Source organism: Cottoperca gobio, chromosome 10 (assembly GCF_900634415.1).
Source record: "Cottoperca gobio chromosome 10, fCotGob3.1, whole genome shotgun sequence".
NCBI lineage: Eukaryota > Metazoa > Chordata > Actinopteri > Perciformes > Bovichtidae > Cottoperca > Cottoperca gobio.
This window is the reverse complement of record NC_041364.1, coordinates 9,435,576-9,454,665: the sequence shown is the minus strand read 5'-3', so window position 1 is coordinate 9,454,665 and position 19,090 is coordinate 9,435,576. Positions and strand designations below refer to the sequence as shown.

Sequence of the window (19,090 nt, the reverse complement as noted above, 5' to 3'; positions counted from 1 at the left end):
ATATATATAAGAATTTGGCAGGTCATTTTAGAGCCAATCAATTGCTGGAAGGATAGCAGGAAGCTATTATGCACTAATCATGTTACAGCTATTGATGAAAGAAAAGGTCATACAATTTTAATGTAGTGTTGGTGTACATGTCGTGTAAGACATCTAATTTCCCCAAGTAATTTTGTGGATGAAGACAACCAGATTCTTTGTTTTGATCTTTCCTTTATGTTTTAATTAAGTTATAATAAAAGAGTAAACATTTCAGTTTCAGAGTGAAATCCAAGCAACTGCTAATGTATACTGCTGGCATCAAACCCACAGTACGATGTAGTGTAGTCAAATACCATAGCCCTGCAATAAATACAACCTTTGTGCAGATTATGTTAAATTCTTGTTTTCGCTTGTGTAGCCTAACTTCTGGTTAGACTCAATTACACTATTATTTTTCCTGTTGTCGTTTTCAGTGTCCTTGTATTAGATTACATGATATTGTCAAGTTTAATCTGCAGTTTACAACGTAATAAAAGTGTCACCTATATAAGATTATTTTTTCCATTTGGGACACAGTGCCTGGCAAAAGAAGCAATAATCAGTTACTGGCATTTCTTTAGTGGCTAAACATAAATACCAGAGATGAAAAAATTTAAAACCATCAAACAAAAAGTAGCAATCTTTTAGTTTACCTTCAATCCTGTGGACAAAACGTTCCACTTTTTTGTCATAATTACTGAAACAAACACGGGAACAACGGTGCGCAGCAGGCTATGACTGAACTGTTAGCTCGTAATTACACTCTGACTCTTACCAAACTTAATAACTATCCTGGAGAAAATACAATAAGAACAACTTGGCTTTAGTAGACCCAGAAGAATAGCAATCTTGTAGGACTCATGGCAATATAAAATACATCAAAAACAGACATTCAACCAAACACATATGTGTATACATACATGAATGCGTGGTGTGTGCAGTCCTTGATAAATAGTTTGCCCAATTAAACAGCTTAGACTGGAAAGGGGTAGATCAACAGCATTAGGTGATTTATCTTGTGAAATGAAAGCGGTAACCTCTGACCTTCTGTTGACAAATGAAATAGAAGGACCTCTGATTTATGGCATAAATGAGGAAATTATTCTGTGCTTCTGAACGGAGCTGCTTCTCCACATCCCACCTTGCAGCTCCCCCAACACTATCAGCTCAGCATCAGCCTGCTCGGCCCTTATTACATAAACCCACCTGGACACCCTGTAACAAACACACTCACACACACACACACACACACACACACAAACACATGCTATCGTAATGAGCATCACAACCCCCCCAACCACAGCACACACCATGTATTGAGCTTTTCAGTCATTTCTAGGCATTTCTCAGAGACGCTATGTGACTACTCCTTCGTCACCTGACCGGATGCGGCACCATACAAGGACAGTCGGTAGTGAGGCAGTCTTAAAGAGGCAGCTCCATATCAACACGTACTGAGCTGCTCTTAACTTGGTGCCTTAACTAACTGCAAGAGGGGGGGTGAGGAAGCAAGTCTTAAAAGTCTCTCTCAGGCATCATTGCATCTTAGCAGAATCTTTCAATCTTTAGGAGAATCTTTACAGTTAATGCTTCCACTGTCCAATGAATCATAGCTTTGTGAATGTGGTGGTGGTGTGGGGGGGGGGGGGTGCATGGCTAAGAGAGAGAGAGACCCCAAGACAGGAAGCCAGTCAGACCGAGAGAATGAAAGACACTCATCAGATTTGTACTAAAAGCTAATGTAACCTGCCGAGGAGCTTCCACGATGCTCTCCCAGCGATGCAGACGCTGAAAACAAAGGCTACACGGCTAAGACTCCTATTAATAGGCCTTAGTGGCAGAGAACAGCTGCTCCACACACACACACACACCAAACACAGCACCTCCAACTGATGGAATAATGAGAGAGAGAAACATACACATGGAGCAAAATGAGGAGTGGAGGGAAATGAGGAATACAAAATGGCAAGAGTGGGGGATTGTATCAGAGCTGCATGGCTATGGAACAGCGTTTGGCGTAGATTTTGTGCATGCATACTAAGACAGGAGCAGAAAAAAAGAGGGCTACGAAATGGGGTGCAAGAAGGAGGTTAAGAGATGAGCTGGAAACCGACAGGAAGGAGAAAGCAGTTGATAAAATATGATAAAAGGTGCTGTAGGTCCACGACAGACGCCATAGCTGAGGAGAAACGAAGCTAAGGTGCCCTATGTGTGGGCAGAAATGCAATGACTAGAGGGGGCATTACTGAAGCATGGTGCTGAACAGAAGGGGGAGTAAAAATAGAGGAAGAAAAATAGAGAGATGCTGAGAAAAAAAACAAAGTGCTTATCCATGTGTCCATGAGTGCATAGGAATGCAAAATAAACTCTGTGCAATTACCCATTCACCTTGTCACAGAGAGCATGGCATGTGAAATCAGTGTGCTTGCTGAGTGTGCATCATCATGATTGTGCTCATATGTGTGTAGGGTGTAAAAAGCAGAGAGTGAGAGAGAGAGAGAGAGAGAGAGAGAGAGAGAGAGAGAGAGAGAGAGAGAGAGAGAGAGAGAGAGTAGAGAGAGAGAGAGTGACGGAGAGAGAGAGAGAGAGAGTGAGAGAGAGAGAGAGAGAGAGAGTGACGGAGAGAGAGAGAGAGAGTGAGTGAGAGAGAGTGAGTGAGAGAGAGTGAGAGAGAGAGAGAGAGAGAGAGAGAGAGAGAGAGTGAGAGAGAGTGAGAGAGAGACGGAGAGAGAGAGAGAGAGAGAGAGAGAGAGAGAGAGAAAAAAACAAAGACACAAATTAAAAGAGGAATGAAAAAGACAGGATGAAAAACAGAGAAGCGAGGAGAGAGATAGAGAGTCGGAGCAGTCTGTAGGGATGCAGGCGGGGGAGGAATGTGGTTTCCATGGCAACCCGAGGAAGGCTGAGCTCTGGGTGTCCGTTCCAGCTCTGCACTGCACCGGCCCTCGCCTCTCAGCCGCCTTGCTCTCTCTCTCTCTCTCTCCAGCCTCCCCCACTATATCTTTCTCTCTACACCCCCCCACCGCCCTTCTCTCCCTTTCACTCCCTCCCTCCCGTTTCCCTGAGCCTTCTCAGCTCCCTCGCCTCCCTCCTTCATGTGATAGAGGGAGTCATACACACACACACACACACGGCCAGCTCCACATTATTCAGAGTCAACCTGTATTGTCACCGTATCCTTATACAGACATTATCATACAAGCACATTGAATCCATGTGCTCACAGCCTGCATCTCCCTCTCTTTTACCCCCACACGCCTCCTCCACCCATTGCACTAGTTCTGGGCTCAGCTGAAAAGCCAACGCCTGCGGCCACTGTGCTGCCATGTGCCACTGGCCGTGTTGTAATGGGGAAGGCATGTGAACACAAGGGCTTTTAACAACGATGAGGAACAAGGCTACCCTATGAGACATATCTCTATCATGACATACGAGGAATGTTGATCATTGTTTGACATTTTGGGAAATACACTTATTCCCTTTCTTGCCCAAGAGTAAGATGAAGAGATCAATACCGCTCGCATGTCTCACTGCAAGATGTAAAGATGTAGCCAGCATGTTAGCTTAGCTTTATCATCAAGACTGGAAACAGGGGCACACAGTTAGCTACAAGCACCTCTAAAGCTCACTCATTGACAAAGTATATCTGGTTTGTTCTTTAAACATTTGTATCTACAGATTAAGCAAAGAGATATAACGTGTTAATAAGTGAGCTTTAGAGGTGCTTATAGTCTGATTTTGTTTCCATTAGAAAGCGCCTGATTCCTGTCTTTATGCTAAGCTAAGCTAACTGCCTGCTAGCTCTTTAAGCACGGATACATAAAAGTGGTATTGAGCTTCTTATCTAACTCTCAGCAAGCGACAAAAAGTGTATTTCCAAACCTGTTGAGTTATTCTGTTTAACCTTTGATATTAGCACAAAGCAACAGTGAGATCCTTAACAAGGTAAAACATAAACCAATACTTTAGGATGTAAGTGTTTTTTTAGCAGCAGGTGAACAGTGATGACAAAATATTTACAAAATGGCTGTCAAATAATTCCTGTATGATTAAAAGCCTAAATACTATTAATTACTATGATCCGTACGAGCATAATAGATGCAAATTATCATTGTAGGTGTTGAATACTGAAGAGCAAATTAATTCATTAATGACGTTTATTTTTAGCACGAAGGATTAACATCAAACAAATCAACACAGATTCCTTGACTCCTTGGACTCCTTGCTCCTTTCTGTGATGCCTCACTAAACTGTCATGGTGAATGCGTAATCGTCACATCATCAGGTTCATTAGGATCTTCTTCTTTTAGCAGCAGCTGCCTATTCTGATGTCGTTTCTGATGCCCTTAGGAAACTCCGTTTTGCTCTACTTTACTCACCTTTGGCACGTCGACATGAGATAAAGTCACCAAGCCAGAAACTCGCTCCACTTTGTGAGGGCTCCTCCTGCTGGTCACTCGCACCCGAGACACACCCTCCTCCTCCTCTTCATCCTCCTCCTGTTGGACAAGAGTGAATAAAATCAGATAAAAAAAAAAACTCCTCCATCAATGATCAAGACAAACCTGTGGATACCAAAGATGACAATCATCACCAACATCTTTAAAAAGGAGTTAAATATTTCGGGTAATTCGCTCGTTTGCTTTCTTGCTGTGAGTTAGATTGAAAATTGATTCCACTCTCACATCTGAAGTATGTAAGCAGCAGGTAAAACACATTTTTATCTCGCAGCAAACCGAATATATTTTCATTGAGAGGAATTATACCACCCTTATGTGCAATAAATATGAAGCTGCAGCCGGTTAGCTCAGCTTAGCATAAAGACTGGAAGCAGGAAGAAACAGCGAGTCTGGCTCCGTCTGAAGGTCTACCAACAGTCCTAAAGCTCCCTAATTAACACTGTGTTACATATACAATTATCTCTTTGTCTAAAATCTAGTAAGTCACAGAACAGTGCCAGGCTAGCTGCTAACTGGCTTTATGCTAAGCTAAGCTAAGCGGCTGCTGGCTCTAGCTTCATACTCAGAGTAAGTATTAATCTTCTCATCTAACTATTAGCAAGAAAGCAAATATAAGCTTATGTTCTTTAATGTTAACAATCAGCACTTTTCAGCACTAAAGAATAAAGAGGAGCTAGTCCAAAAACATATGTATGAGCATGGCTAGGGGAATTGTACTGTAGTGAAAGGAGAGTACCTTTTGCAAAATGAAAAATGTAGGAATAACACACACCAGCACAGTGCTATTTGTTGTGTAAACACACCTGCCAAGCAGCACAGAAGTGGATTGTGTGGTTTACTCCATCTCATATTTTATGATAATTGAAACTCAGTCAATATATAATCATAGCAAACTTGTATCGAATCAAACTGAAGTGACCAAAACCTGCAGACGTGGACATACGGAGTCTACAGGACCCCAAATTCACTGAGATCTCTCCCACAGTTTAGAGCACACAGAACCTTAACTGACAGCAGAGGGCAGGCTTTAGAGCAGGCCATCACTGGTGCAAAGTTGGAAAAAAGTTACAGCAAAACAGCCCAAAGGATTTTACACACACACACACACACACACACACACACACACACACACACATGATGCCGTGCCCTTCTCTCAGCTGATACCCCCCAAAGGAAAATGAAAGCTGCTCAAGTTGAAAAGACAAGTGTTTGTATAAAACACACATCCCTAAGCATGCAGGCTGCTGTACCTGGCATCTCTGCACCCAACAGGAACAGAGTTGCAATAACACACAACTTTTCGTTGTTGCACTGGTGTGGATCAGATGCACTATGTGTTACTTGAGAGATGCTAAGTGAGTTTTTTCTTTTGACGGCTTCATTCCCACATGGCAGCGCTGACAGGCAGGTCAACTGACACTGCCTAGAGCTGCCCGCTCTGTCTAATAGAGCGTGCACACACTCGCATTCACATATGCACTTACAACATAGTGTAGGAAAAAATGTAAATGAGTCAATCAATTAATAATTCATAAAAGATTTAACATTTATGAAATGTTTCAGTTTCTTCTTGGTCATTACTTTCTCAGTTATTCCAGGACTATTACATAATAAATAAGGCTCTTGCAATCAAGACACTAACTAATTATGAAATCAACTAGACCACTTAAAACGGATTCTTCTCTCAGTTTCTTTCATTTCTTTTCCAAAGAAGCGATTCTCCACTCTCACCTGCTACTCTGCACCAAATCAGGGAATTTGCAGACTCATTTAGTTTCCCTCCCATCCTCCACTCAGGTGACAACATGGCTAGAATACTGATGAGCACCTCACTGGGTGTCCATTAAGCAACTCTCTCCCTCTCAAACTTCCCTCTTCTCTCTCTCCAGGACTGTGCCTGGGCCCCACAAGCAGCTGGGATCCAGAGAGGGAAGGATGTGGGGAGGGATCAGGAGCCATGCTGCACTGAATTAGAAGCTCGACAGGGTGGATCACAGAATACACTGAGAGGAGCTTAGGATGGCAAAATAAAGTTCAAACTACAGTCATAGTTTGTGGGTTGTTTCCATGGGAGTGACAGAATGTGGCACTGCAATTGACCTTATGCGTTCCAGCATCAAGGAAGTGCACCGACTCCATTATTTAGTTTTTTAACGTTCGGTCTATACAGGAAGAAGGAATATGTCATGTTGAGTAGATTGAGATCTGCTGCTTGTCATCACCTTTAACTGCATTTTAATATAACGTACAACGTGAAGGACTGATTTTATTTTGATAAACATTGACTGATTATTACATAGATGTGCTAATTAGATCAGTTATCTCACACAGTTCTGGGATCAGATCGTCATGGATCCACAGTTAATGGTTCAAATAATTAGCTAAAAGAAATGGATAACTGGTTGAACTCGACAGCTTCAAGTAGTGTGAATGCAAACTGATGTAAACATTGATGATTAAGTTGTATAAAAATAGACTAGCCGGACGATCCGCTATCCTATAAACAGTATTAAATAATCTACAAGTAATGACTTTCATGTAATTAATATTTCCATATTTAGAACATGATGGGTGCTGATTGGGCTGTCTTCAGACAAAAAAACAGGATGGGAGCCACTGGACTAATCCGACATGTTAGAGGTCATAACTCTTGCAATACTAATACTAAAAAAATAGATTGTTAATATGCTCCTTTACTCAATGTTACAAAATGCACGAGAATCCTTTCTGTGTCAAATAATGTCACTCGCCCGAGCATTATGTGCAGTCATACACTGAACAGTCTTCTGCCTCTAAGCGTCCATTTAATACAGTCTAGTAAAGGACAAGTTTATCGTAGTTCCCCGGCTCAACTGACCTTACATAACACAGTTCAGACTTAGCACATGAATTTCAAAAAAACATTGCCATTAAGTGATTGACTGGAGGGAGGGGCTTAAGCCTGAAGAATAATGTCAGATTAAAGTTCTTATCTCGTGTGAGGATTGAATTGCACAAATTCACCTTTATATTATAGGCGTAAAAACAACACTGAAAGGAGTTTGCAATATACATTACGTGGAAAGACATGCACGTAAGAATTGATTTATTAAGCTATGTATGAAATCTAGTACAGATCCCATCTACCAAAATGCAGGGTGGCTCCGTCAAACCCTCAACCAACTGTTCTATGTTGTTGTTGTTTTTACAGGAAAGTGAATCAGGAATGTGAGGACCGTCCTGGCAGTAACTAATGGTTGACATCACATTCACCGTGTCAATTAGAGGCCCCAAATGACCAAACAGAAAATGGACGAGTCGAGCGGACAGAGCCAGCTGTCAAGCACGAGCACAGATAGGGATTTTTTATTTTTTTAAATTTTACTAAATAGACTTGAGCTTATTTGTTTACCTCACATATGGGCATGAGAATATTAAAATACAGTTGAAAATGTGGAGCTGTCTTTTAAATACCATTAATATTAATAGTGCATTTGTCCATATCCTTTCATTTGTAAAGGAACAGGATCACACGAGAGACAAATCCCCGTCCAGGTCACACAGGTGAGAAAGTAGGAAATCCTGTTCCATTCAAACACTTCAGCAGATCTCCATGAGCAAAAGGAGACGATAAAGATATCTACTGAGGATGAACTGATTAAACCAGTACGTAAACCATACTGTAGTTTATCTGGTGCCAGTTCCCCCTCTAACTCGTATTAGAAGAATACATTCACGACACTCAGGGTGCAGATTTCAGGCTATAATTCCCTTAATTTAGTGTAATATTACATGTAGTTCTTGATTGGCTGCATCGTTAGAGCAAACCAATAAGTATCATGCAGAGCACAAGAACCCGCCCAAGTAGTAACCAGTACATTCTTTAATCTAAGAAGACGGACAAGTTGCGTGAACTTTCTCCAGAACTGAGAAATAAGTTCATAGTGTTTCCTAAACCAGCTACCTAACAAATCCAAAATACATATTTCTTATGTTCTGGCTTGACCACAAATGTACCCAAGTTTTCCTGATCCTATTATCTTAACAAAAGAGAACCACCTGGGGTGGGGTGTCTGGGTGTCTGGGTGTCTGGGTGTCTGGGTGGCCCCCCCCCCCCCGGTCTAAGACGAGTACCATATAACCACAGGGGGCCGGGGCCTGAGGCCTGTGTTGAACGTCTCTCTCCACATGTTTCATGGCTGCATCTCTACTGTAACTTTTATAATGAAATCCTAAAGCCGAACGTGGGATAGATTCGTCCTGTTATGTTTAGCTTCTTCTGCAACCCAACTTTTTGAGACTAAATTAGGAGGTTGTCTCCCAACACTACCAAGACTCCAATTCTCTACAGGGCGAGGTAAGTGCCCGTCCCCGTGTCTGTGGTGTTACAAGTGTATTTGAAAGGAACTGCTAATATTACATCAAACTGTTGCACACCTCTAAAGAAATTAAAGACAACAATACACTCAGTTTTATTGAATACATTAACCAGCCACATTAAACTTCTCATATCTCATCTGGATAATAAATGAGAAGAATAAGTGTCAGAAAACAGGCTGTTGCTTTTCCCGTTACAAAATAAGGCGTCTTTCAGGCCCACATGATTTGATTAAAATAGTCTCAGGTTTTTACATTACATATAGCTGACACTTTTGTCCAAAGCGATTTACAATAAGTGCAACCAATCATGCTGGATACAACTCCGAACAGCAAGAATCTTGCAAGTACATTAGTTTCAAATAGGTATAATCATTTTAAGTGCAGTACAATAGCTTCAAATAAACCCAACCAATGTAAGTGCAACATACAGAAACGATAGAATAAAAACTCAACCAGTAGCTTCAAATAAGCCAAACCAATTTAAGTGCTACATACAGAAATAAGAATTTAATTATTGGCCAAGGTGCTGTCAAAACAGATGGGTTTTCAGTCTGCGGCGGAAGGTGTGAAGACTGTCTGCTGACCTGACATCAATGGGGAGCTCGTTGCACCATTTTGGAGGCAGGAAAGCAAATAGGCGGGTTTTATTTGAGGGGTACCTGGGTCCCACTTGCAGTGAGGGAGTACCGAGCCGATTGGCCGATGCAGAGCGAACTGAGCGGGCTGGGGTGTATTGACCTTGGCCTGGATGCAGGAAGGGTCTGATCCATTCGCAGCACAGTAGGCCAGCAACAGAGTCTTGAAGCAGATTCGGGCCGCCACTGGTAGCCAGTGAAGGGAGCGGAGGAGCGGTGTGGTGTGGGAGAACTTGGGGAGGTTAAAGACCAGTCAGGCTGATCCATTCTGGATGAGCTGTAGAGGTCGGATGTCACATGTAGGGAGTCCAGCGAGGAGGGAGTTGCAGTAACCTGGACCAGAACCTGTGTTGCCTTCTGGGTCAGGTTTCCCAGAAAGAATCCAGTTTGTTGGTTCAAAGGGATCAAAGCTGTGCCTTAAATCCAGTTTTTTTTTTTAAATACTCACAATGAATTTGTACCTCCACGTACCGCATGTAGACTAATAACCAGACACACAGACACATTAAGCAAAAGCCATATTGTTTGTTTGTTTTTTAAATTTCAAAAACAGGCCAGAGATCATTCAGATAATGGGCTATAGAAGTCACACAAAATCAATTTCATTGACATTTTGGCCCAGCTGAAGAAGAGGCAATATCAAATCATGCAAGTGACATGAAGTCAGAGTCCAAAGGCTAGAAGGAGATCAGTGACATGGAACTACAAACAAAATGATCCATATTTTTAACCCCTGTGTGGACTTTGCTACGCTCCTCAGTAAACATTTGAATATGGTTTCAAATCTTTACAAAATGCAGGTTTTCTCCCTTCAATTCAGTCGTTATATTTTGTGTCCTACACTAAAAAAATATTCTAAATAACCACGCGACTGCAAACACTTGGCTGACTTCATGAGAGCAGCCCACTGATGAGCAAATGCTAATCAGCGCTCTTTTGACTCTGCCTAATTTCCTCTTCTCCACACTACCCCATGTGTCCCCTCCCTCTAATTCTTTCCGCCGCCTGACACTCACTCTCCAGGTTGAAGTCATAGCCGCCGTGACTCACGATAACATTTTCTCCATGTAGGAGTGCGAGGGACACAGGGAGCGACACCTTGTGCCGGCCGCCGAGTAACCTTCCTGCGCAGCCGAGGAGGCAAAGCACGGCACCCGGCAGCATGTGTGACACCAGATGCAACGTAAACATTAAGCATATTCTCTCCAATCTATAATGTGAAGAAGGAAAATTACCTCCCACGCATCTTGCCTGTTGTCTTCTTTCACAACACTTTGTTCTGTGTTCAGTTGCAAGGTCACCTCGTAACACTCTTGAATATCTGTGAGAGAGAAAACAATAATGAGCTTCTTCTTTTCACTTTACTTGGATCATTACAAACAGATGTTGATGCTGTTTTTTTTTTACTCTGTCAGCTTTAGTTCTTGCTCATAACTTCTCAGCCATCTAAAGGTTGACTAAAAGAATCCAGCGATCAATCACGGACACATTGGGAGACGTTTTCCTCCGTGGTACACTGGGTGAAAACATGGGGGTGGGAGTCGTCTGTTTACATGGAAGTTATGTCTCCACATTTGCAAGTGCTCTTCTCATCTTGTTGCTGAACTATATGACTCAGGTACTGACTGAGTAAATCATCAACTCAGTCAGTCTAAGAGGCCCACCTTATATTATTCCCTACTACCTGAACAACATGCATCATTTCTCTACTTTTGGATTCTTTCAGTTCAACATAGATCAGTTACACTGTAGGTCATTTCCAGTCTCGTTGCTTTTGAAGCTCCATTTTAGGGTGAGGGTACATGAGCTCTTACACATGTTGAATACATGTAGACACTGCCCCCTAGTTGAGTAGCGGGCAATTCATACCCTGTCACATGCTTTGATTTGAGTGCTGTTGAAAGGGAATTTGCTTTTTTATAAGCGCCAACGTTCACATTAAGAGATGCTTCAAACTTAAGTTGAGGAATGTGACTTTGCATATTTAATAACATGCCATAATGTGAACATAAGGGTGTGAAAGCTAAAAACAAATATCGACAAGAAAGCATGCCAGCAGCTCTGTGAGGCTGTGGCACAACGGTGCTTTGAGCTAAATGCTAACGTCAGCATGCTAACATGCTCACAAAGACAACGCTAATATTTATTTAGCGGGTGTAATGTTTACCATGCTCACCGTCTTAGTTTAGTGTGTTAACATGTTAACTCTTTCTCAAGTCCCACAAAATGCAATGAGCGTAACATTATTAGCGTTGACATCTGAGCGTGGCTTTTAAAAGTTTTGCTTTTCTTTTCAGACACAACTCTTCTGTTGTCCTCCCTTCTCTTTTCATCTCCACTCATCACCCCTTGGCTCATTACACGCCCATGTCCTGTGGTCACCTATTGAGTGGCAGCCGTTTGATGAGAATGCACTGGGACAATTTTGCTGATGTCACACGCAGGCCTAGTTACTGCACTGTTGACATAAAGAGGTTTGCCGGAGAGGTCATCAACTTCCCAAAGTCAAGACAAGACGTCCTACAAGACACAGTTCAAAAGGAAACATTACATTTACCAAATACACTTTAAAAACAGGTCTTTTTCTATTTACAATTTGAATCTTTTGTTGAAGCAGACTCAAGACGGAGAGATAAGAGTCAGTATGTCCCAACAAAATACTGTGAGAACAAAAGTGTAAGAATGGAGCATGTGACTCATCACTGTGTCTGAATGTGGAGGAGTGAAGCCATGTGTGGGCAGAGGAGTTTGTTGCCCAGCTGACTAAAGAGCAGTCCCACTTACACAAAGTCTTATAAGCTATACACGCACACGCACACACACACACACACTCACACACACACACCTGCAGGCACAGACATACAGGCAAATACCCACAATGCCACTAGAACAAGGTTTAGATGCAGTATAAAGTTTGAAATTACTACACAACTTGAATTTTGAGCCACAATAATAATAATAATAATAATAATAGGATGCTGCCTCTCTACAAGCCCAAAATAGAGAGTTATTAAAGTGGCAATAGATGTGCTTTAACTTTTCATTATGAAGTAAATGTTGATTGGACAATGTAATGGCTAGAGAATGATGACACCATCGACGTTTAGATGGGTTCCCTATAAGCCTTGTTTGCACTATGCAATTCTGCCAGCCACCGGGTGCGGCACAAAGCCACGTAAAACAAAGAGCAGTGCGTTGTGTACAGGTGTGCCAACTCTTTTACTTTTACAAAGAAAACCGAAAGCAATATGGTCACCTTTGCGACAGCGGTGGCAACAATAATACCTCTTGGAAGGGTATGATGGGTTTATCAGAGCATTGACAACCACAACAGTGAAGTTAATGATAATGGCTTAAAGATGATAACCACCTATGTAAGCTATTTAACACTGAGGAGAAATGAAACATTTCATATAGATTGAGTCATTTGACCCATAGTTCAAATGAAAGAACCCAATTAATTCAGCTTTAAATAAGTCTTGAAAATGTTACATCTGCGGTTTTTCTCTGCAGCTGCATCCCAGACACCTGGTTTACTTTCACACAACGAACACTTCTCATTAGATCTTTTTCAGCTATTCCTGGCAGAGGTAACAAAACAGAGAAAAGTGCTTTATCAGGTTCTGAAGTGTTTTGAGATCAAGACTCGCAGTCATACAAAGTACACAGAGTGACTTTCCAAAAAACCTCTAAACTGTTCCAACCCTCACCGACCACAGAAATTCCTGGCCATGGAACAAAATACATAATCCAAGCCAGAAGTCTCTTTCACAGGACTTATTCCCAGATCTCTTTTTGATGTTGGCACTATTTTAGGATGGCCTGGTCGGAGCTCTAAGCCTTTTTGTCACAGTCATAGGGGGTTTCCTGCACCTTCTCCCTGTCATACAAAGAGTCTGCATGCCGGATCAGTGTGTTTGTGTGGGTTAGGCCTCTCCTATTTGTCATGTACCTATTGAATTGGACTGAAGTCATCTCTGTATTGCCTGCTTGGGTGAATCATACCAAAAAAAAGGAAAAAAAGAATGTGCCCCTGGTTCCTTACATGATGATGAGCAAGCCACTGCTCACTAGAATAACACAGTCACAGAAAACTAGGTCACAATTTCAAGGCAGGGCAAACAATTCACCCCCTTGTCACTGCCTCGATAACATATTCCCTAGGCATTTAGGGTCTTCTGTAATTCAACGTGTCTGTCTGTATGTGTGCCCCAACTCCCTGCAGCCCCCCCCCCCCCCCCCATGCCTCCCTCTGCATGTTTGTATGTTGGAACAAAAGGGTGGACGCACAGTTAAGGCAACCTTTGTTCGTGACTGTGCAACCATGCAGACATCCAATCAAGTGGCCAGCACTGAACCTTCCCACACTGCATCAAACACCTCTTTACTTCCCACAGTGCAACGCTAGAGAACATCTCTTAAAGATATAAACTAACAGTACTTTAATATTAGCAGATCGCTGTCTTCTCATTGTGAAAACGTCAGCTTTTCAATCTGAAACGCTCTTCCTTATTTTCATTTTCATTTTCATCTGAGCACAAAGCAAAAGCAAAAAGCTCGCCACAAAAGCGACACAAAATGGGCCGAGCAGAACGGGTTCACATGGCACTGAGCATGTGGAGGCAAACACAACAAGAGAGGATAGGAGGATGAGTAATGTTTAAACAGCACTGTATTCCTATTAGTGCTGTGAACTGGCTGCTCCTCTACTCTGCTTTCCCTGATGAGAAGCACATGTTGAACGAAGCCCTGAGCACCTGAGACCCACCGACCACAGGCCTCTCCTTCCTCTACCCTCACACTCTGCACATCCAGAGAGCCAGGAGAGTTGTGAAAAAGGTTTGGCATGACGGCCAAGAGCAGTTTATTTTCCTGTCTGCCTCGGGCTCTGCCCTGATTGAACATTCTTTGTGAGGAATGTTTGGAATCCTGATTTGGGAAGTGAGTCTCCCTCACTTAAATAAATAACAAGGTATAAAACATCTGAGGTCAACGGTTATTATATTAAAGTGTTGCAAAGCACCGAGCTATTATAAAGATACATTTTTAAACCATGTGTGTATTCTGCAGACGTACATGAATATTATTTAATGCAAATGTAAAAAAAATACTTGGTGAAATTGTGAAGACATGAGTGAGCTTTTTTTATGGCTTCGCTCCCTTTAGGAGGGAGACACAGAGCCCCCCCGGAGCTAGAAGGTAACCAGCGCCTTGCTCAAGGCTCCATTTAACAGATGTTGATATATATTAAAATCTACAGACTACAGTAGTGGAGCAACCAACCTTGCCATCCCTAGAGCCACAAACACTGCTAGCATGGCTAAACACATCCTTGGACACTCACAAGGACATCCATGTCTACAGAATCCCTAATTCCAGAGGCGAAAGGGATTTGTGTTGAAATAAATAAATAAAAAGGTTTATCTATGATGCCATTTAGTATAAAAGGAAAACCATCACCACTTTAAACAACAAACCAATTATGCCTTCAAGTGCTCTTGGTTAAGGATATCAGCATGGGACAGCAATGAGGAGGAAGACCTTCAGATTCAAGACTCTGTGATCACAACAATCCATCCTGCCAAGATGTTCTTGATCTACACAATAGCTACAGTATGTCCGAAACCAGGACCTGCCTCCTTCAATGGACGCAGCCTACATTTAGCATTAGTGGATAAACCCCCTCTTGGCTATCAAAGTCACACAAATGAGTGCATGAAACTTTAACACATGATGGCTAACTGCTAATCAGTAAATATGTCATCTGACAATTATTTACGCCCTGCAGAGACTTCATGTGACGTATTTACTAGTAGCTGATGACCACCTACAGACAAGTATCACATGGTCTCATGATATTTCTTTACTTTACATGTGGAATCAGGAAGATCTAAACAATAGATTACTGGATTGGTGTCTTCCTGATTGGCCAAAAGAAGGCCGTATATGTCTTCTGCATGTGAAGAAGCCTTTGAAATGGGACTTGTTAGCCTGTTAAGCCATATTTTGTCTTGAAATATGGACTTTGAATGATGGGATAGCACAAATGAGTCCCTACCGCTGACAACAAGCAAAAACTGTCGTGAATTTCTGAAGCTTCCTAAAAACGGCCGTTGCAAACAAGTGGCCAAATGAGACTACTAAACGCCATCATGCCTTTAGCTTAGTGGTGGGGACATGAAGTCATGCGACCGTGGTGTAGTTCTTTTATAGCCTAACGTTAGCTTCTTACTTCTGGCGATTGCATTCACACTTCAAAAATCCTAAAAGTCAATATGTCAATATGTGGAGATTATCCTGCTGAACGAAACGTGTAAGAAATCAGAAACGTTTGTTTGCCTGAGCTTAATATTCCAAAATGACGCTAACTTCCGGGTTGGCCTACAAAAGTACGTCATCCCTGCAGCACTCTATTGCTTCAGATACATCACTGGTAAAAAAAAAAAGTGTCATATTGTATTTCTTTAACTGCTGCCTGAGCATCCCCTCCCCCCTCGGCTCCCCAGCAATGGGTCAGCAGTAGCAACAGCAGACCTAAGGGCAAGCATCATTATAACATGGCTGGGGTAATTAGAAGGACCACTCAACCATTGGTTGAAATGAAGTAATGTGCTTTATCTGCTTCAGAAAGGGAACTCAGATTCACATTGGCTTCCCGGTGCTCTTTTCAAAAACACCAAACTTGTTAAGAATTGTAGCTGGTTAATAATAGTGTAGTGGAATCTATGCAACACTTCAGTATGCCTTCTGGAGTAGTAATATAAGTTTAGTCGGCAGCGGTTTATAGCTTTCTGGTAATAGTGAATCAACTTTTTTTAATGATCTACGACATGTTGACATAAGTTCATGAGGTATATGGTACAAAAGAGCCCATTTTGTCAAAGTGAAGGGAAGAATTGTGCTTTCACAGTTGAACAAGTCTGAATGTATAACAACTCAGTCTGTAGATACTGTGTTGTGGTTGGCTTTATTGGGTTTTCATTACAATGAGAGTATGTTAAAACCTTTGTGAGGCAAACTGAAAAGCCTCTTTCATAAGACTTAATTGGGAAACATTGAGACCCAGTTAACTTCCCATACAAATTAATACAACCTGACCCTTTCAACATGCCTGCAGCCAATCACATGACAACACACACCAGAGTGTATAAGCTACACTAAATAACAACTCAATGTAGTAAACCATCTCCTTTACTGTAAGATAAAGGGGTGTGAACAGAAAAGGTTATTTAGAAAGTCCACCCTGAGAAAACTCAAAACAAGCACTTTTACAGTGTTTTTCTTACCAAGAAGGGCATGGAACAGCTGGCTACCCAAGATGGAGGAGACTTTGACCACGCTGGTCTTCAGGGTCTGCTCCTCTGGACTGGTCAGGTTGGCCTGGTAGCGTCTGAGCAGCCCCACTGCTCGCTCGGTGTCTGCCTCACACAACAACAAAAAAAGGTCTCAGGACAACAGCTGCCAAAAACCTGGACATGCTGACAGTCAGTAGTGACAAGGTCAATAATACTTTTATGAACTTGGGTTCATAAAAATATTTATCGCATTTAAAAGGGATAGAATATGAAATGTGACAGGATAACTCCTCAAATCTGTTGGGGCTGCAACTTGCAACTATCATATTATCAATCTTTGTTTTTGATAAATAATTGGTGCCATCTTTAAATATATTGATTTATCAGGCCAACAATCCAAAACACAAAGATATTCAGTTTCAAGACTAAGATAAACAAAAGAGAAAATCACATTTAAGGAGTTGTAACAAGTGAATTTGTGCCATTTTTTGCTTTAACAATTAGACAATTCGGCCACATAGCTCTAAAACCTATAAAGAATAACTGATTTTAAACGATAATCTAATGCATAACTCCTAAAAAATATAAAAAAGGTAAGTTACAGATGATGAAGTACCGTTACACATTAAGCAACATCCTAATGTTTGACTATGACAGACACGGTTAAGTGCAAATATGGGATTTTATAGAAAATATCATATAATACTACTACTACTAATGATTTATTTTATATTTAAAGGCAAACGCAGCACTGCTGTTTGTTACATCCCCCTGCAGAGCACATTAAAGGCATTTCTTCTCTTGCAACATGACTGTACAGCTGGTTGTTGATCCCGGTGGGTGGTGAGGAACACAGCACAGAGATGATGCACATGTACGGAGGTAAATCTACAACTTCACAGTTTCCAACCTGATCTGAACATTTTGATGGAGAAAAAAACCTCAGAACCGGAAGTAGTTACGGTATTTTAACTTTTTAATTCCTAGGGGTAATAAAATGCTCGTTTCCCCAAGGGATTATATCTAGTGGACCAGTGAAAAGCCTTGCAGAAACTTTCATGAACTACTGAGCTGGCATCTAGCACCTAAAACAAAAAATATATATATTTACTACAAATCTTTGGCACGTGAAGGAGACGTTACGTTCCGTTAACGGTACTTACCATATTTATGCACCATGGTGTTGCCAACTCCAAAGAAAGTCATGTAAATTACAGTTTGGGGGTTATTTTTAGAAGGAAATAATTACAGTAATAGTCCCGGATAATTATAGAACCATAACTGTCGCCTCTTTCTTCACAAACAAGTGAGATGTTGAGTTTAAAATCCAGTCGCTGGTCACTCCCCGTCTGTGTGAAGTGTTGCAGCAGAGAGATATACCCACAGTCAGGGGTTAAGATGAGGATTGTTTACTTCATGTCAACTTTCCACAAGTTTTTTGGGTAAAACGTCCCGAGAGCGTGACATGTTCCTCCTCCCCTCACAAATGCCTCGCCTTCATGGAAAATGGCCCTGTGGCTACCAGCCTCGTTGGGACAATGTCATATAAATAGTAATATATTTAAACTACGCACACAGTTCGCTTATATGATATATTGCATTACATCATATGTGATCAGTCAGTTAGTGAAACATCTTGTCTTGGGGTTACATTTTTCCATCTCTCATCAGCCTCAAATCGTCTCTTTTCCAAATGTTTGCATTGTCTGCCATCTAGTGGTGCGTTAAAGTGGTGCTAGGAAATCACAGCTTTAAAGAGAACTAGCTTCCTGAATAATGTGAAAGAAAGTTGTATAAAGCCTTTTGTTGCTCAAGACGGAGCTATGCGAAGTCTGAACAATGACTACAATAAGGTCAGCGTTGATTGGGGTTGAAGACTACAAGTTTGAACATTTGGAGGAAAAAACTCTGGTGGTGTGGAGTTAGAAAGAAGTGACCTTACCAGACCCCTGTAGCACGCTCATCATCTCTGTTGGAGGCTAGCAGCTCGAGGTTACATTAATCCCTACTAGCATAACCCAAACGACTCTCCGACCCAACTGTCGAGTTGCATCATGGGTAATGTAGGCGCCAAGTTTTGATAAGGAAAATTAATATGTGTAATATAAAAGACGATATCTCTGATTCTGCTGCATCGATTTAGATTTCTCTGTTTTTTTAATGTCATCATGTCGCTCCCTCAACAGAAAGTTGTTCTTTTTAATACTATTTATCATCTTAGTGGTGGAAAAAGTAAGCCTATTCAAATCCTTCACAATGTCACAATGTAACAAAAACAGATAAAAGCCCTGCTTTCAATATGTACGCAAGTAAAACTATT

The 19,090-nt window shown here is 41.6% G+C and overlaps 1 protein-coding gene across 5 annotated transcripts in view; it reads right to left on the bottom strand.

Moving 5' to 3' along the window:
- dlg3 (discs, large homolog 3 (Drosophila)) overlaps window positions 1-18,752 on the bottom strand; it is a 77,102-nt gene extending 58,350 nt beyond the window's left edge. For 2 of the 5 annotated variants that reach the window (XM_029440909.1, XM_029440911.1), the window contains exons 1-4: window positions 17,934-18,169; window positions 16,762-16,893; window positions 10,711-10,796; window positions 4,401-4,520 (exon numbers count right to left, since the gene is read on the bottom strand). In XM_029440909.1, coding sequence (XP_029296769.1) covers window positions 4,401-4,520; window positions 10,711-10,796; window positions 16,762-16,893; window positions 17,934-17,976 — 381 coding nt within the window. In that variant the 5' untranslated portion in view covers window positions 17,977-18,169. Of the gene's footprint in view, window positions 1-4,400; window positions 4,521-10,710; window positions 10,797-16,761; window positions 16,894-17,933; window positions 18,170-18,712 lie in introns of those variants that run through there. The other 3 variants (XM_029440912.1, XM_029440914.1, XM_029440915.1) reach the window with 3 other exon arrangements.
- Window positions 18,753-19,090: the final 338 nt, after the last annotated feature.